This window comes from Ornithorhynchus anatinus, chromosome 1 (assembly GCF_004115215.2).
Source record: "Ornithorhynchus anatinus isolate Pmale09 chromosome 1, mOrnAna1.pri.v4, whole genome shotgun sequence".
Lineage (NCBI taxonomy): Eukaryota > Metazoa > Chordata > Mammalia > Monotremata > Ornithorhynchidae > Ornithorhynchus > Ornithorhynchus anatinus.
The window spans coordinates 77,220,607-77,236,212 of NC_041728.1; the positions used below are offsets into that span (position 1 = coordinate 77,220,607).

At 45.4% G+C, this 15,606-nt stretch overlaps 1 protein-coding gene across 5 annotated transcripts in view; it reads left to right on the forward strand.

Moving 5' to 3' along the window:
- The window catches only part of PHF3 (PHD finger protein 3), a 79,070-nt gene that overhangs the window by 46,694 nt on the left and 16,770 nt on the right, over nt 1–15,606 (forward strand). For all 5 annotated transcript variants that reach the window (XM_029060587.2, XM_029060810.2, XM_029060882.2 and 2 more), the window contains 3 exons: nt 13,658–13,808; nt 14,150–14,306; nt 15,422–15,538. In XM_029060587.2, coding sequence (XP_028916420.1) covers nt 13,658–13,808; nt 14,150–14,306; nt 15,422–15,538 — 425 coding nt within the window. The remainder of the gene's footprint in view (nt 1–13,657; nt 13,809–14,149; nt 14,307–15,421; nt 15,539–15,606) is intronic.

Sequence of the window (15,606 nt, forward strand, 5' to 3'; positions counted from 1 at the left end):
CAGCTTTTCTTATTACAAATTATGGTTGAGTGCAGTGTCTTCTTAATATGATGAAATTATTTAATTTTTGGTGCATGATAATTATATTCACGGAAGAAAACACGAGTCTCAGACTTGACCAGATAGATAATTTCCCCCCTTCTAGACTGTGAGCCCATTGTTGGGTAGGGTTGAATGAATGAATGAATGAATAACTTAGTATAGTACACACAATGAACTATAGAAAAAAATACTGTACCTGATAGCTACGATCTTAATTCATTCAGTTCATTCAGTCATACTTACTGACCACTTACTGTGGGAGCACTGTACTGAGCACTTGAGAAAGTTCAACATGACAATAAATAGTGACATTTCCTGCCCACAACAAGTTTACAGTTTAGACAGGCAGAGACAGACATTAATATAAATACATAAATTACAGATAGGTATATAAGTGCTGTGGGGCTGGGAGGAGAGAAGAACAATGGGAGCAAGTTAGAGTGATGCAGAAGAGAGTGGGAGAAGAGGAAAGGGGGGGCTTAGGGAAAGCCTCCTGGAGGAGATGTGCCTTCAATAAGGCTTTGAAGGCGGGGAGAGTAATTGTCTATCAGATTTGAGGAGGGAGGTCATTTCAGCCCAGAGGCAGGAGTTCCATTCTGATCCTCCTTGACCTCTCTGCTGCCTTTGACACTGTCGACCATCCCCTCCTCCTCCGTACCTTATCTCACCTTGGCTTCACGGACTCTGTCCTCTCCTGGTTCTCCTCTTACCTCTCTGGCCGATCATTCTCGGTCTCCTACGCTGGAGCCTCCTCCCCCTCCCATCCTTTAACTGTTGGAGTTCCTCAAGGGTCAGTTCTTGGCCCTCTTCTGTTCTCCATTTACACTCACTCCCTCGGTGAACTCATTCGCTCTCACGGCTTTGACTACCATCTCTACGCAGATGACACGCAGATCTACATCTCCGCCCCTGTCCTCTCCCCCTCCCTTCAGGCTCGCATCTCCTCCTGCCTCCGGGACGTCTCCACCTGGATGTCTGCCCGCCACCTAAAACTCAACATGAGCAAGACTGAGCTCCTCATCTTCCCTCCCAAGCCCGGTCCGCTCCCAGACTTCTCCATCACCGTGGATGGCACGACCATCCTTCCCGTCCCGCAGGCCCGCAATCTCGGTGTCATCCTTGACTCGTCCCTCTCGTTCACCCCACACATCCTATCCGTTACCAAGACCTGCCGGTTTCACCTCTACAATATCGCCAAGATCCGCCCTTTCCTCTCCACCCAAACGGCTACCTTACTATTACGGGCTCTCGTTATATCCCGGCTAGACTACTGTGTCAGCCTTCTCTCTGACCTCCCTTCCTCCTCTCTCGCCCCGCTCCGGTCTATTCTTCACTCCGCTGCCCGGCTCATCTTCCTGCAGAAACGATCTGGGCATGTCACTCCCCTTCTTAAACAACTCCAGTGGTTGCCTATCGACCTCCGCTCCAAACAAAAACTCCTCACTCTAGGCTTCAAGGCTCTCCATCACCTTGCCCCTTCCTACCTCTCCTCCCTTCTCTCTTTCTACCACCCACCCCACACGCTCCACTCCTCTGCCGCCCACCTCCTCGCCGTCCCTCGGTCTCGCCTATCCCGCCGTCGACCCCTGGGTCACGTCCTCCCGCGGTCCTGGAACGCCCTCCCTCCTCACCTCCGCCAAACTGATTCTCTTTCCCTCTTCAAAACCTTACTTAAAAATCACCTCCTCCAAGAGGCCTTCCCAGACTGAGCTCCTCTTCCCCCTCTACTCCCTCTGCCATCCCCCCTTTACCTCTCCGCAGCTAAAGCCTCATTTTCCCCTTTTCCCTCTGCTCCTCCACCTCTCCCTTCCCATCCCCACAGCACTGTACCCGTCCGCTCAACTGTATATATTTTCGTTACCCTATTTATTTTGTTAATGAATTGTACATCGCCTTGATTCTATTTAGTTGCCATTGTTTTTACGAGATGTTCTTCCCCTTGACGCTGTTTAGTGCCATTGTTCTTGTCTGTCCGTCTCCCCCGATTAGACTGTAAGCCCGTCAAACGGCAGGGACTGTCTCTATCTGTTGCCGACTTGTTCATCCCAAGCGCTTAGTACAGTGCTCTGCACATAGTAAGCGCTCAATAAATACTATTGAATGAAAGGAGTTGGGCAAGGAGTCAGTGGCAAAATTGAGGCACAGTGAAAAGGTTAGCATTAGAGGAGGGAAGTGTGCGAGCTGCATTGTAGTAGGAGAGTAGCAAGGTGAGGTAGGAGGGGTGTAGGTAAATGAGTGCTTTAAAGCCAATGGTGAGGAATTTTTGTTTGATGTGAAGGTTGTGGGGCAACCGCTAAGTTTTTTGAGGAGGGGGTGACATGAGAAGCAGCGTGGCTCAGTGGAAAGAGCACGGGCTTGGGAGTCAGAGGTCATGGGTTGCGTGGCTCAGTGGAAAGAGCCTGGGCTTCGGAGTCAGAGGTCATGGGTTTGACTCCCGGCTCTGCCACTTGTCAGCTGTGTGACTGTGGGCAAGTCACTTAACTTCTCTGTGCCTCAGTTACCTCATCTGTGAAATGGGGATTAACTGTGAGCCTCACGTGGGACAACCTGATCACCCTGTATCTACCCCAGCACTTAGAACAGTGCTCTGCACATAGTAAGTGCTTAACAAATACCAACATTATTATCCCGACTCTGCCACTTGTGAGCTGTGTGACTTTGGGAAAGTCACTTAACTTCTCTGTGCCTCAGTTCCCTCATCTGTAAAATGGGGATTAAGACTGTGAGCCCCATGTGGGACAACCTGATCACCTTGTATCCCTCTCAGCACTTAGAACAGTGCTTCACACATAGTAAGCGCTTAACAGATACCACCATTATTATTATTATTACTTTGTTCTGAATATTTCTGTAGAAAAATGATCCAGGCAGCAGATTGAAATATGGACTGGAGTGGGGAGAGGCAGGAGGCTGGGAGGTCAGCAAGTAGGCTAATGCAGTAATCCATGCGGGATAGGATGAGTGATTGTATTGACGTGGTAGCAGTTTGGATGGAGAGGGAAAGGGCGGATTTTAGTGATGTTGTGAAAGTGGGACTGACAGGATTTGGTGATGGATTTAATACATGGGTTGAAAGAGAGGAATCAAGGATAATGCCAAGGTTATGGGCTTGTGAGACAGGAAGGATGGTGATGGAAAATTACGGGGAGGACAGGGTTTGGGTGGGAAGATAAGGAGCTCTGTTTTGGAAATGTTTAACATGAGGTGACGAGAGGACATCCAAGTGAAGATGCGAGATTGTCAGAGGGAAAGAGATCAGGGATGGAGTTATAGATCTGGGTATCATCTGCACAGAGGTGGTAGTCGGAGAAGCAGCGTGGCTAAGTGGAAAGAGCACGGGCTTTGGAGTCAGAGTTCATGAGTTTGAATCCCAGCTCTGCCACTTGTCAGCTGTGTGACTGTGGGCAAGTCACTTCACTTCTCTGTGCCTCAGTTACCTCATCTGTAAAATGGGGATTAAGACTGTGAGCCCCACGTGGGACAACCTGATTCCCCTGTGTCTATCCCAGCGCTTAGAACAGTGCTCTGCACATAGTAAGCGCTTAACAAATACCAACATTATTATTATTATTATTATAGTTGAGACAATGGGAGCAAATGAGTTCTCCAAGAGAGAGGATATAGGTGGAGAATAGAAGGGGACCCAGAACTGAACCTTGAGAGAGCCCTACAGTTAGGGGGAGAGAGGCAGAGGAAGAGCCCGCAAATGAGACTGAGAATGAACGACCAGGGAGATGAGGAGAACCAGGAGAGGTTCAGGAGAGGCTCAGTGAAGCCAAGGTTGGGTAATGTTTCCAGGAGAAGAGGGTGGTGTACAGTATCAAAGGCAGCTGAGAAGTCTAGGATTATGATGGTGTAGAGGCTGTTGGATGTGGCAGGAAGTAAGTCATCAGTGACCTTTGAGAGGGTGTTTTCTGAGGAGTGAAGGGGATGAAAGCCAGATTGAAGGGGGTCAAAGACAGAATTGGAGGAGAGGAATTTGAGACAGAATGTGTAGACAACTCGCTCAAGGAGTTTGGAGAGGAATGGTAAGAGGGAGATGGGATGATATCTGGAAGGAGCCATGGGTTCAAGGGAGGGTTTCTTTTAAGATAGGGGAGACTTGGTCGTGTTTGAAAACAGCCATTAGAGAGAGAACCATTGCAGATGGCTGTTAGAGAAGGAAGAAGGGACGGGGTGGGAGTTTTGATAAGCGCGAAGGAATGAGTTATCTTCCTCAGGTGCAGGTGGAGGGGGTGGCTTTTCAGAGGAGGCAGGAAATCTCCCCTTATTCAGTCTATCATATTTATTGAGCACTTACTGTGTGCAGAGCACTGTACTGAGCGCTTGGAAAGTACAATTCATTAACAGAGAGCCAATCTCTGCCCACAACATGCTCACAGTTTAGAAGGGGGGAGACAGACATCCAAACAAGTAAACAGGTATCAATGGCATCAATATAAATAGAACTATAGATATATATACACATCAAAACAAGTATAGAAGTATAGATGTGTACTTATTGACACAAGTGCTGTGGGGCAGCGGGGTAGAGCAAAGGGAGCGAGTTGGGGTGATTCAGGGGAGGGTGTTGAGGAAAAGGGGGGCTTAGTCTGGGAAGGCCTCCTGGAGAAGGTGAGCCTTTAATAGGGCTTTGAAGGGAGGAAGTATGATTGTTCGGTGGATTTGAGGAGGGAGGGTATTCCAGGCCAGAGGTAGGACGTGGGCCAAGGGTCAACGGCGGGACAGGCGAGACTGAGGCTAGTGAGAAGGTACTGGGCACTGTACTAAGGGCTGGGTTGGATATGAGCAAATTAAGTCCTGTCCCATGGGGGGCACACTGTCTCAATCCTCATTTGACAGAGAAACTGCTGGGAAAGATGGGAGAGTTGAAGAGGTGGCCAGAGGGGGGAAGGACTGAGGAGAAGCAGGGGTGATTTTAAGGAGCTCACAATTGATGGTGTCAATTTTCTTAATAAAGTAGGTGGCCAGGTCACTGGGGGCAAGGGATGGGGAAACTGGGGGGATAGAGAGCCTGATGAAGGAGTTAAATGTCTACATCAACTGGCGAGGCCAATGGGCATGACGTTAATAAGGGTGGAGAAATAATTTTTCTGGGCATAGGAGAAGGCAGAATTAAAGCATGCAAGGATAAACTTGAAATGGACGAAGTCAACCTATTATTAAGATTTCTGCCAGCTGCTCCCTACAGCTCGAGCACAGGAGTGAAGGAGATGGACTATGCAGGTGAACCAGGGCTTTGGGTTAGTGGTATGAGATTGATGAAGGGATTGGGGAGCAAGTGAGTTGAGTTCAGTAGAGAGGGTGATGTTGAGAGCACCAATTTGGTCAAGGGAAGGAAGTTTGGGTATGGAAGCTAAGTGGGGTGTATTGATTTTGAGAAAATTGGATGGGGTCAAAAATTAGAGGTCTTTTGGGGGTCGAGTATAGATTTACAGGGAGGAGGTGTATGGGAGAGGAGGCAAGTGAGGAAGTTGTGGTCAGATAGAGGGATTTTAGAGATGGTGAGGAAAGAGATTGTGCAGTGATTAGAGATGATGAGATCGAGTGTGTGTCCAAGTGGTGAATGGGTGAGGTGGGGTGGAGCAGGAGGTCAGTGGAGTTGAGGAGTGATAGAAGGCAGGCAGTTGAAGGAGTTGACTGGGGCGGGGCGGGAACTGGGGCTCCCTCCTACCTCTCCTCCCTTTTCTCTTTAATAATAATAATGTTATTTGTTAAGCACTTACTATGTGCCGAGCACCATTCTAAGCGCTGGGGTAGACAGAGGGGAATCAGGTTGTCCCACGTGGGGCTCACAGTCTTCATCCCCAATTTACAGATGAGGTAACTGAGGCACCGAGAAGTTAAGTGATTTGCCCAAAGTCACACAGCTGACAAGTGGCCGAGCCAGGATTCGAACCTATGACCTCTGACTCCAAAGCCCATGCTCTTTCCGCTGAGCCACCCTCCTACCTCTCCTCCCTTTTCTCTTTCTACTGCCCACCCCACACGCTCCACTCCTCTGTCGCCCACCTCCTCACCGTCCCTCTTTCTCGCCTATCCTGCCGATGACCCCTGGGCCACGTCCTCCCGCGGTCCTGGAATGCCCACCCTCCTCATCTCCGCCAAACTAAATCTCTTCCCCTCTTCAAAACCCTACTTAGAGCTCACCTCCTCCAAGAGGCCCTCTGAGACTGAGCCCCCCCTTTTCCTTCTGCCCACTCTGCTCTCCCTCTACCCCCCCCCCCTTCACCTCCCCTCAGCTAAGCCCTCTTTTCCCCCCTTTCCCTCTGCTCCTTCCTCTCTTCCTTCCCCTCCCTTCAGCACTGTACTGTCCGCTCAACTGTATATGTTTTCATTACCTTGTTTATTTTGTTAATGAGATGTACATCACTTTGATTCTATTATTTTGTTAATGAGATGTACATCACCTTGATTCTATTTATTTGCTATTGTTTTAATGAGATGTTCATCCCCTTGATTCTATTTATTGCTATTGTTCTTGTCTGTCTGTCTCCCCCATTAGACTGTAAGCCTGTCAAAGGGCAGGGACTGTCTATATTTGTTACCAATTTGTACATTCCAAGCGCTTAGTACAGTGCTCTGCACATAGTAAGTGCTCAATAAATACTATTGAATGAATGAATGAAAGGATTGAAGAGTCATGGGGTCCTTGTGGTAAACAACAGCAATAACAACTTAATCTGGTGAAATCCAGAGGAGATGGTTGAATTGTCCTTGGGGCCTTTAGAATGAAGAGGCCAGTGAATAGGAATAAACACCATGGTTGGGTAAAGTAGATGTGAAGGCAGGCAGCTTTTGAAATGTAATAATGTGTGAACCTGGGCTTTTGTCACCTGAGGGTTAGGCAGCCACAACCTGCTCTGACTGCAGGGAAATAGGGAAGATGAAGAAAATGGCTGCTTTTTGGCCACAGGAGATTGGGAATGAAATGTTTTACAGTTCTGGCTGGCAGGCAGATGGTAGGCAGTGGTTCCGATGGCTGATGACCTGATCAGGCTGAGGCCACTTGGATGAGAGATCCATTCATTCATTCATTCAGTAGTATTTATTGAGTGCTTACTCTGTGACGAGCACTGTACTAAGCGCTTGGAATATACAGTTCGGCAGCAGATAGAGACAATCCCTGCCCAATAACCGGCTCACAGTCTAAAAGGGGGAGACAGACAGCCAAGCAAAACAGAACAAAGCAAAACAAGGACATCATCATCAAGATAAATAGAATCAAGGAGAGGTACACCTCATTAACAAAATAAATAGGGTAATAAATAATATATACAAATGAACACAGTGCTGAGGGGAAGGGGGAAGAGTGGAGGGTTGGGAAGGGGAGGAGGAGCAGAGGGAAAGGGGAGCTCAGTCTGGGAAGGCTTTCTGGAGGTGAGGTCTCAGTAGAGCTTTGAAGAGGGGAAGAGAGTTAGCTTGGCAGATGTGAGGAAGGGCATTCCAGGACAGCGGTAGGATGTGGGCCAAGGGTGGATGGGGGAACAGGTGAATGAGGGACCGTGAGGAAGTGAGCGACAGAGAAGCAGAGTGTACAGGGTGGTCAGTAGAGAGAGAGAAGGGAGGTGAGTTAGGAGGGGGCAAGGTGATGGAGAGCTTTGAAGCTAAGAGTGAGGAGTTTTTGTTTCGTGCCAAGATTGATAGGCAACCACTGGAGGTTTTTGAGGAGGGGAGTGAAATGCCCAGAGCGTTTCTGTAGGAAGATGACTCGGGCAGCGGAATGAAGAATAGACTGGAGTGGGAGGAAGGGAGATCAGAGAGGAGGCTGACAAAATAGTCCAGTCGGGATATTATGAGGGATCCTGACAGGTCTCGGTCCTGGGCAATAGTCGATGATCTGCGCTGGTTTGTGTTCCCTCCACGGAGAGATCTCGACTTCCTTGGGCAAGTCTTTGTACCGAGTGATGGTTGATGGTCCCGGCCGGTTTGTGGCCCCTCGCCATCTCTTTCCATATTTGCTTCACCAAATAACTCCAGGATAAAGTTTCTTTTCAGCTTTCTCTGCTCCCGAAACCCTTTCTTACCAGGTCCGTAGTGTCCTGTATCCCCTGCATCCCCTCCATATCCCTCAATTTATGTAATTTGTTCACTTTAAAGAATACATTTTCATACTGTGAAACCCTGCCTGTAAAATACTCTTTGAAAAGCAGTGTGGGAGCTTTTATTGGGTCTGGGACTACTAAATCTGAAGAATAAAACTTTAAGATTCTTCAGGTGTCTTTGCTTCTTGTGGCCTTTAGTTCATTTCAGCCCTCTGCAAGGTCTGGGTTCCTGGGAAAGGGCAGGATATCATAATCATGTATTTGTGTATTTGTTAAGCACTTATTATGTGCCAAGGACTGTACTATCAGGTTGGAAACAGTACCTTCAGTGTTGCTTGTACTTTCCTCTCAGGAACTGGGAAGATTCACTAAGCGATACAGCATGCATGCATAGAGAAACAATATCTGTGTGTGTGTGTGTGTGTGTGTCTGTCTGTCTCTCTCACCACACACACACACACACACATGCCTACATGCAAAATACCCACATGGACACTCATACACTGGCTTTCATAGCTACAATTCTTGTAGAAGTAGGGGTTCAAGCCATCCTGATATTTGCATGGAGCAGAGATCTGGAGGTCTAAGGTTATTTCTAGTTTCACTGCTTTTGAAACTGCCATCATTTTAGGTTCCATAGAACTGAACAGCTGAGGTAAGACTGGGAATCTGCTGTAGCCACCTGACTCTGCTAACAATAAAATGATGGCCCTGTACCAGTTTGGAGAATGGGTGACCTGAATAACTTTCACTCAAGCTGCTGCTGCCCCTGTGAGACATAGGTCTCTATATGTGTATTGGACTCTATAGGTATGAGTGTTTACTGAAGCTTGCTCCGCTACCCACTTCCCCACCCTGCAGTACTCCAGCTAGGGACCTTTTTCTTCCTCTCTCTTTATCCTTAAACCCAGATCTCCGGGGAAAAGTTTTCTTAGTCTTGGTCCTAACTGGCCGCCATCTGGATGTAAGAGTTGTTTAGGTTTTCCCCAGCCCCTGGACACTTCTGTTAGCATGGGAACTTTCTTCTCTGTCTCCCATTCCCCTTCTCTCATTACTGTCCAGATGTGCAATAATCCTGGATGTGATAATAGTTCTTATGCCATCAGCTGCATAATTGAAACCCACCAATAATAGAAACACCTTAAGACATTAGTTCAGTCTGGGCCTATGAAGACTTTTACCAGAGTTGCAAACAGACAAGGATATGAATAACAATTGAAAGGGTACCGCAGAGCCCCCCCCGCCCACTCTGGGATGCCCCTGTGCCCCTAAAGGTCCTGCCCATCATCAAGGCACCAAAACCTTGCCCTTCCACAGCCTTCAAAGGAGTGCATTTGAAATAATTAGAACTGGTGATGGGCTGATGGTGAACTTGGTGCTAGAGGGAGAGGGAAAGGAGTAGTGTTAGGGTGTAATTTTTTTTTAATGTTTGACTTTCCCCCTTGGATTTTGTTAGCTTTGTTTGGTCACTGACTGTCTTCAAGTAGATGATTTTTGTATATTTTATCTAAACTAAAATGATGGCACCTTCAGCAGTTTCCGGGGAAAGAACACCTGAATTTTCCTTTGGTACCTCCCATTTCTGTTGCCACAAATGTTAGCAAAAAACCGTCAAAACTCTACTCTCTATCCCTTCAGAAGCTAACAAGTCAAGTAACCCAAAGTGAAATGATCAGATGTTTTGTAGTACACAGCGGAATAGAGTGAGGGACTTGTAAGTGATCCAAATGATCCAATTGTGAGGAACAAGGGAGAAGAAAGAAAGAAGACAGAAGTACTGGGAGGAGAAAGGAGAAGGGGAGGAGGAAGAAGGGAAGAAAAGGAAACAGACAAAGAAAATGTACAGTCACATACCCTTACTATTTTCCAGTTTGTATATTGGTGTGGAAGGGGATCATTAAACACATGACTGTGATATTTCACTTCCAGAGAGCACCACAGATCCCTCAGCGTCATTTTTCTTTCCTTACCAAGGTCAAGCACATAGAGCTTGTTGCCCTGGAATTGCCCTGGGGAAGGTTAGAGGACCTTTCCTAGTAACAAGGAGGAGCATAGGTAGCAACTGCTGTATAGTCATCCAATAGATGGAAGCAACTCTCCTTTTCCCTGTTGGGCCAGGGAGCTTGGCAGGTGCTGTCACCATCTCCTTTGCTTTTCCTGGCACTCCTGTTTATCTCCTTTGGTCCCAGAGATTAGTGGCGGGAAGCCTGGGGAACTGGTGAACATGGTTGCTGAACTCCTAGGAGAAATTAGGGAAGGGCATGACCACCTGCACCTGCTTTTTTTTTTAATGGTATTTGTAAACCACTTACTATGCACCAGACACTATACTAAATGCTGGGGTAGATACAGGCTAATAATGTTGGACATAGTCCGTGATCTACATGAGGTTACACTACACTACAGTCTCTACATCTACACTCATTCCCTTGGTGAACTCTTTTGCTCCCACAGCTTGAACTATCATCTCTACGTGGATGATATCAAGTCTTTTTCTCCTCCCCTCTTCTCTCTTCCTCCTCCAGGCTCGCATTTCTGCCTTCAGGACATCGCTACTTGGATGTCCACCCACCACCTAAAATTCAACATGTCCAAGTCTGAGCTCCTTATCGTTCCTCCCAAACCCTTTTATCTCCCTCACTTTCTCGTCACCATGGATGGCACTACCATCCTTCCCGTCTCACAGGCTCGCAACCTTGGTATCATCCTTGACGCCGCTCTCTCATTTGCCCCACACATCCAATCCGTCACCAAAAACTGCCGAGCTCACCTTCACAACATTGCCACGATCCACGCTTTCCTCTCCATCCAAACTGCTACCATGTTAGTGCAGTCATTCATCCTATCCCAACTAGATTACTGCATCAGCATTGTTTCTGATCTCCCAACCTCCTCTCTCTTCCTGCTTTAGTCTATACTTCACTCTGCTGCCCAGATTACTTTCCTACAGAAACTTTCTGGGCATGTCACCTCCCCCTTCTCCGAAATCTCTGGTGGTTGCCTATTAGCCTTTGCATGAAGCAAAAGCTCCTCACTATTGGCTTCAGAGCTCTCCATCACCTTGCCCCCTCCTACCTCATCTCCCTTCTCTCCTTCTTACTTCCCAGCCTGCACACTCTGCTCCTCTGGTGTCTTGTTACCTTCTCACTGTGTCTTGTTATTGCCTGTCCCGCTGTCGACCCCTGGTCCATGACCTATCTGGCCTGGAATGCTCTCCCTCCTCAAATCTTCCAGTCGCAATTCCCCCCTACAAGAGAAGCAGCGTGGTTTAGTGGAAAGAGCACAGGCTTGGGAGTCAGAGATCGTGGGTTCTAATGTCGACTCTGCCACTGATCAGCTAGCTGTGTGACTTTGGGCAAGTCACTTGACTTCTCTGTGCCTCAGTTACCTCATCTGCCAAATGGGGATTAAGATTGTGATTGTGAGCCCCACATAGGACAACCTTGAATCTACCTTGTATCTACCCTAGCGCTTAGAACAGTGTTCAGCACATAGTAAGCACTTAACAAATGCCATTATTTGTATTATTATTATTATTATTCAAAGCCCCCGTTTAGACTGTGAGCCTGTGGCTGGACAGGGATTGTCTCTATCTCTTGCCAAGTTGTACATTCCAAGTGCTTAGTTCAGTGCTCTGCACACAGTAAGCGCTCAGTCAATATGATTGAATGAATGAGTACTGAAGGCTCACCTCCAAGAAGCCTTCCCAGACTAAGCCCCCCTTTTCTTCAGCTCCCCCTCCCCTCCACGTCACCCTGACTTGCTCCCTTTGCTCCACCCTTCTCCCCGCCCCACAGCACTTGTGTATATACATACATATCTATAATTGTATTTATTTATATTAATGCCTATTTACTTGTTTTGATGTGTAAATATCTATAACTCTATATTGATGCTATTGATGCCTGTTTACTTGTTTTGATGTCTCTCTATGCCCCTTCTAGACTGTAAGCCTGTTGTGGGCAGGGATTGTCTCTATTGCTGAATTGTACTTTGCAAGTGCTTAGTACAGTGCTCTGCACACAGTAAGCGCTCAGTAAATACAGTTGAATGAATGAGGCTTGCAGTCTTAATCACCATTTTATGAGACACAGAGAAGTTGAGTGGCTTGCCCAAGGTCACACAGCAAACAAATGGTTGAGTTGGGTTTTGAATGCAGGTCCTTCTGATTCCTAGGTCTGTGGTCTGTCCACTAGGCCACACTCTTATTTCTTCTTGTTCATTAACGCCTTAATGCAGTGCAGTTTAGTAAATCCAATTCATCAGTAAAACTATACGATATGAAGACTTTAAGAACATGAAGAAATCAAAGATGCTATCTCTACACCCTTTGATGGGGAAGTATGGCCTGATGGAAAGAGCACAAGAGTGGGAGCCAGGAAATTTGGGTTCTAATCCAGATTCATCCAAATCACTTACATTATCTGTGCCTTTAATATTGGGATTCAGTATCTGTTTTCCCTCCTTGTCAGACTGAGGAACAGAGACTGTATCCAACCAGATTATCTTGTTCTATCCCAATGCTTAGCACATAGTAAGTGCTGAAATGCCCTGTCATTGTGATTATGATTATCATTATAAATACCAACATTATTATTATTATCATTAGGTAAGCAGTAGATCTAAATAGATGAATACTTAGTAATTGAGTGAAAAAATTGGTATAATAGACACAAATCACGAGATAAAGTTCAACAGTGACCAGAGATTCAGAAGACATTGCTTTGCAACCAATTGTCATGTCTGTTTTGGAATTGTAGAAACCTGGTTGAACAATCCTGAAGTGGGTACTCTTCAGTTGGTTTCTTTTTTCAGTTAACGATAATAATAATAAAAATAAAATGGTGTTTAAGCCCTTACTTTGCTAAGCACTCTACTAAGCGCTGGGGTAGATACAAGATAATCAGGTCCCAAATGGATCTCACAGTCTAAATATGAGGAAGAACAGGTGTTGAAGCCCTGTTTTGCAAATGAAGGAACAGAGATACAGAAAAGTTAAGTGACTTGCCCAAAATCACAGAGCAGACAAGTTACGGAGGCGGGATTAGAACCCAGGTCCTATGACACCCAGGCCTGTGATCTTGCCATTAGAGCATGCTGCTTCTCATTTAGTGGATAGAACATGGGCCTGGGTGTCAGAAGGACCTTGAGTAAGTCACTTCACTTCTCTGTGCCTCAGTTACCTCATCTGGAAAATGGTGATTAAGACTGTGAGTCCTCTGTGGGCCAGGGACTGTGTACAACTCAATTACCTTGTATCTACCCCAGCTCTTAGTACAGTGCTCGGCACATAGTAAGTGCTTAACAAATACCATAATTATTTTTATTTGAGTACCAGTAATACCAGGAATGGTAGCTGTTAGCAAGGTTATGGCAGAAGATGGGGACGTTCTGGAGAAAATATATCCATAGAGTCGCTATGATTCGGAAAATCATTTGATAATCAAAAATGGACTGTAGCATTATCCTGTTCCAGTTGTTTTCTTCAGTACTGTTCACTTTTGATTTTTAGTTTAATTTTAGCTTTGAATGTATTTCCCTGAGAACTTGACCTCCTGTTTGATTTTCAGGTGGACCTGAGAAACAAGAGGTAAAAAAGAAGAAAGCTGAGAAAGGAGGATTAGCAAATGTGCCTCCACCAGCTGCTCCTGCTCCCAAACCTTCAGCTGATCAGATCAGGCAAAGCGTTAAGCATTCCCTCAAAGACATTCTCATGAAAAGGTTTGTCACTCTGCTCAAGGGACCCATAAAATGGGCTAATATCTGTGCATTCCACCTTTGGGTTTAAGGATGTACCATTTATCATCCCTAATATTCGCTTTAATACCTCATTTTGAACTGTTTATCCAAACCCCTCTTGAACCTATTAATATTTACTTCCTGCCCACTATTCTGTGGTAATGAATTTTATATTCTTGTCATCCACCATATGAAGAAGCCCATGAAAGGGTCTTTTCTTGCATTAAAAAAAAGGTAAACTGAAGAAGTTGTGGAAGAAACTCAATAATCTGTACTTTCTTAATTCTGTTCTGAAAATTACTTGCCGGCCCATGTTCTTTCAGACTTACAGACTCAAATTTGAAGATACCAGAGGAACGGGCTTCAAAGGTCGCAATGAAGATTGAAAAAGAACTGTTTTCTTTTTTTCGGGATACTGATGCTAAGTATAAGAACAAATACAGGAGTCTGATGTTCAATCTGAAGGATCCTAAAAACAATGTATGTATATTTATATTTTAGTCAGTACAAAGTGATCTTTAGATAATATATGCTGTCTAGATTTAGAGAATAAAGACTACATTCTGTGTCAAATCTGCACATCCAAGTTGTCTCAGCTGCCTTTCTGGCTCTGTCCATAAATTTTTCTTAAGGTCTTTTTAAATCTAGACTTTATCTGTTTATATTTCTAAAATTCTACTTTATTCTCTTGTTGCTGGCCCCTCTTTTGGACATACCTTTCCCACAATCCATGCTCAGAATTTCTACTACCAACCAAATTTCTTCCTTGTTCAGGAAGAGTGGGGTTTTAGCTTTTGCGCATATAGCAATATTTGTATAATCATGTTTTTACACAGTGAATGGTGACAAATAGAAGCAAGTTGTAGAACACACTGTTGGTGGGTCACTGGGTTCATTTCTTCACTTGGCTCTGATCCCTCATTTCTCAACTGTCAGATAAGCAGAAGACAGTAGGAACCAAAAGGCCTCTTGATTCACTGAAATGAGCCACTCCTTGGCACGGTCCTGACAAGGTAGCATGTGGAGATGTGGGGAGAGAGATATTTGAGAGTTGTTTCTATGCAGATGTCAGGAGAAATTTTGAGTGGATGAGCTCTCCAAGAGAGTGGCTGTGGAAGGCAAAAATTAGAAGTCCCAGTAATCCCCTTGGGATTCCTTCATAGTAAGGGCTCCATACGAGAAGGAAGAGCAGCCAGCAAAGTAGTTGTTGAAGGAGATGATAAAGAGATTGGAGTAGAACCCTAATTTTAAAATGAATTATACCATCAAAAATGAACTCTCTTATGACAAGACAGTTATTTTATGTCTAAGATTGCATCTTATGAAGCAATTAGACAAGTGCTTTGAGGACTTTTCCTTCCCTCAAATGTATCCCTAAGGTGTCTAAGTATTTCAAATTTTAAAAAAGGTAAAAAACATCCAAAATTAGATCTATACACTGTATGTACTGAATGTGTTTTGCTGCTTTAAAAGTATAAATTCGTAGTGAGTAGTAATTATATGAAATGTATTTCCTGAAAATCGAATTCCTGCACATTAGGTTTCTGGATTATTTTCTTTTTCACAAGTGTTAATGCTATTTTTAATCTTACCAGATATTATTCAAAAAAGTGCTGAAGGGAGAAGTAACACCTGATCACCTCATAAGAATGAGTCCTGAAGAACTGGCTTCTAAAGAGTTAGCTGCTTGGAGACGAAGGGAAAACAGACATGTAAGATTATTTGCATTTGGGAAGTTAGTTTATTTTTTAAAAAAGTACAGGTGGCAAAATGTGAAAAA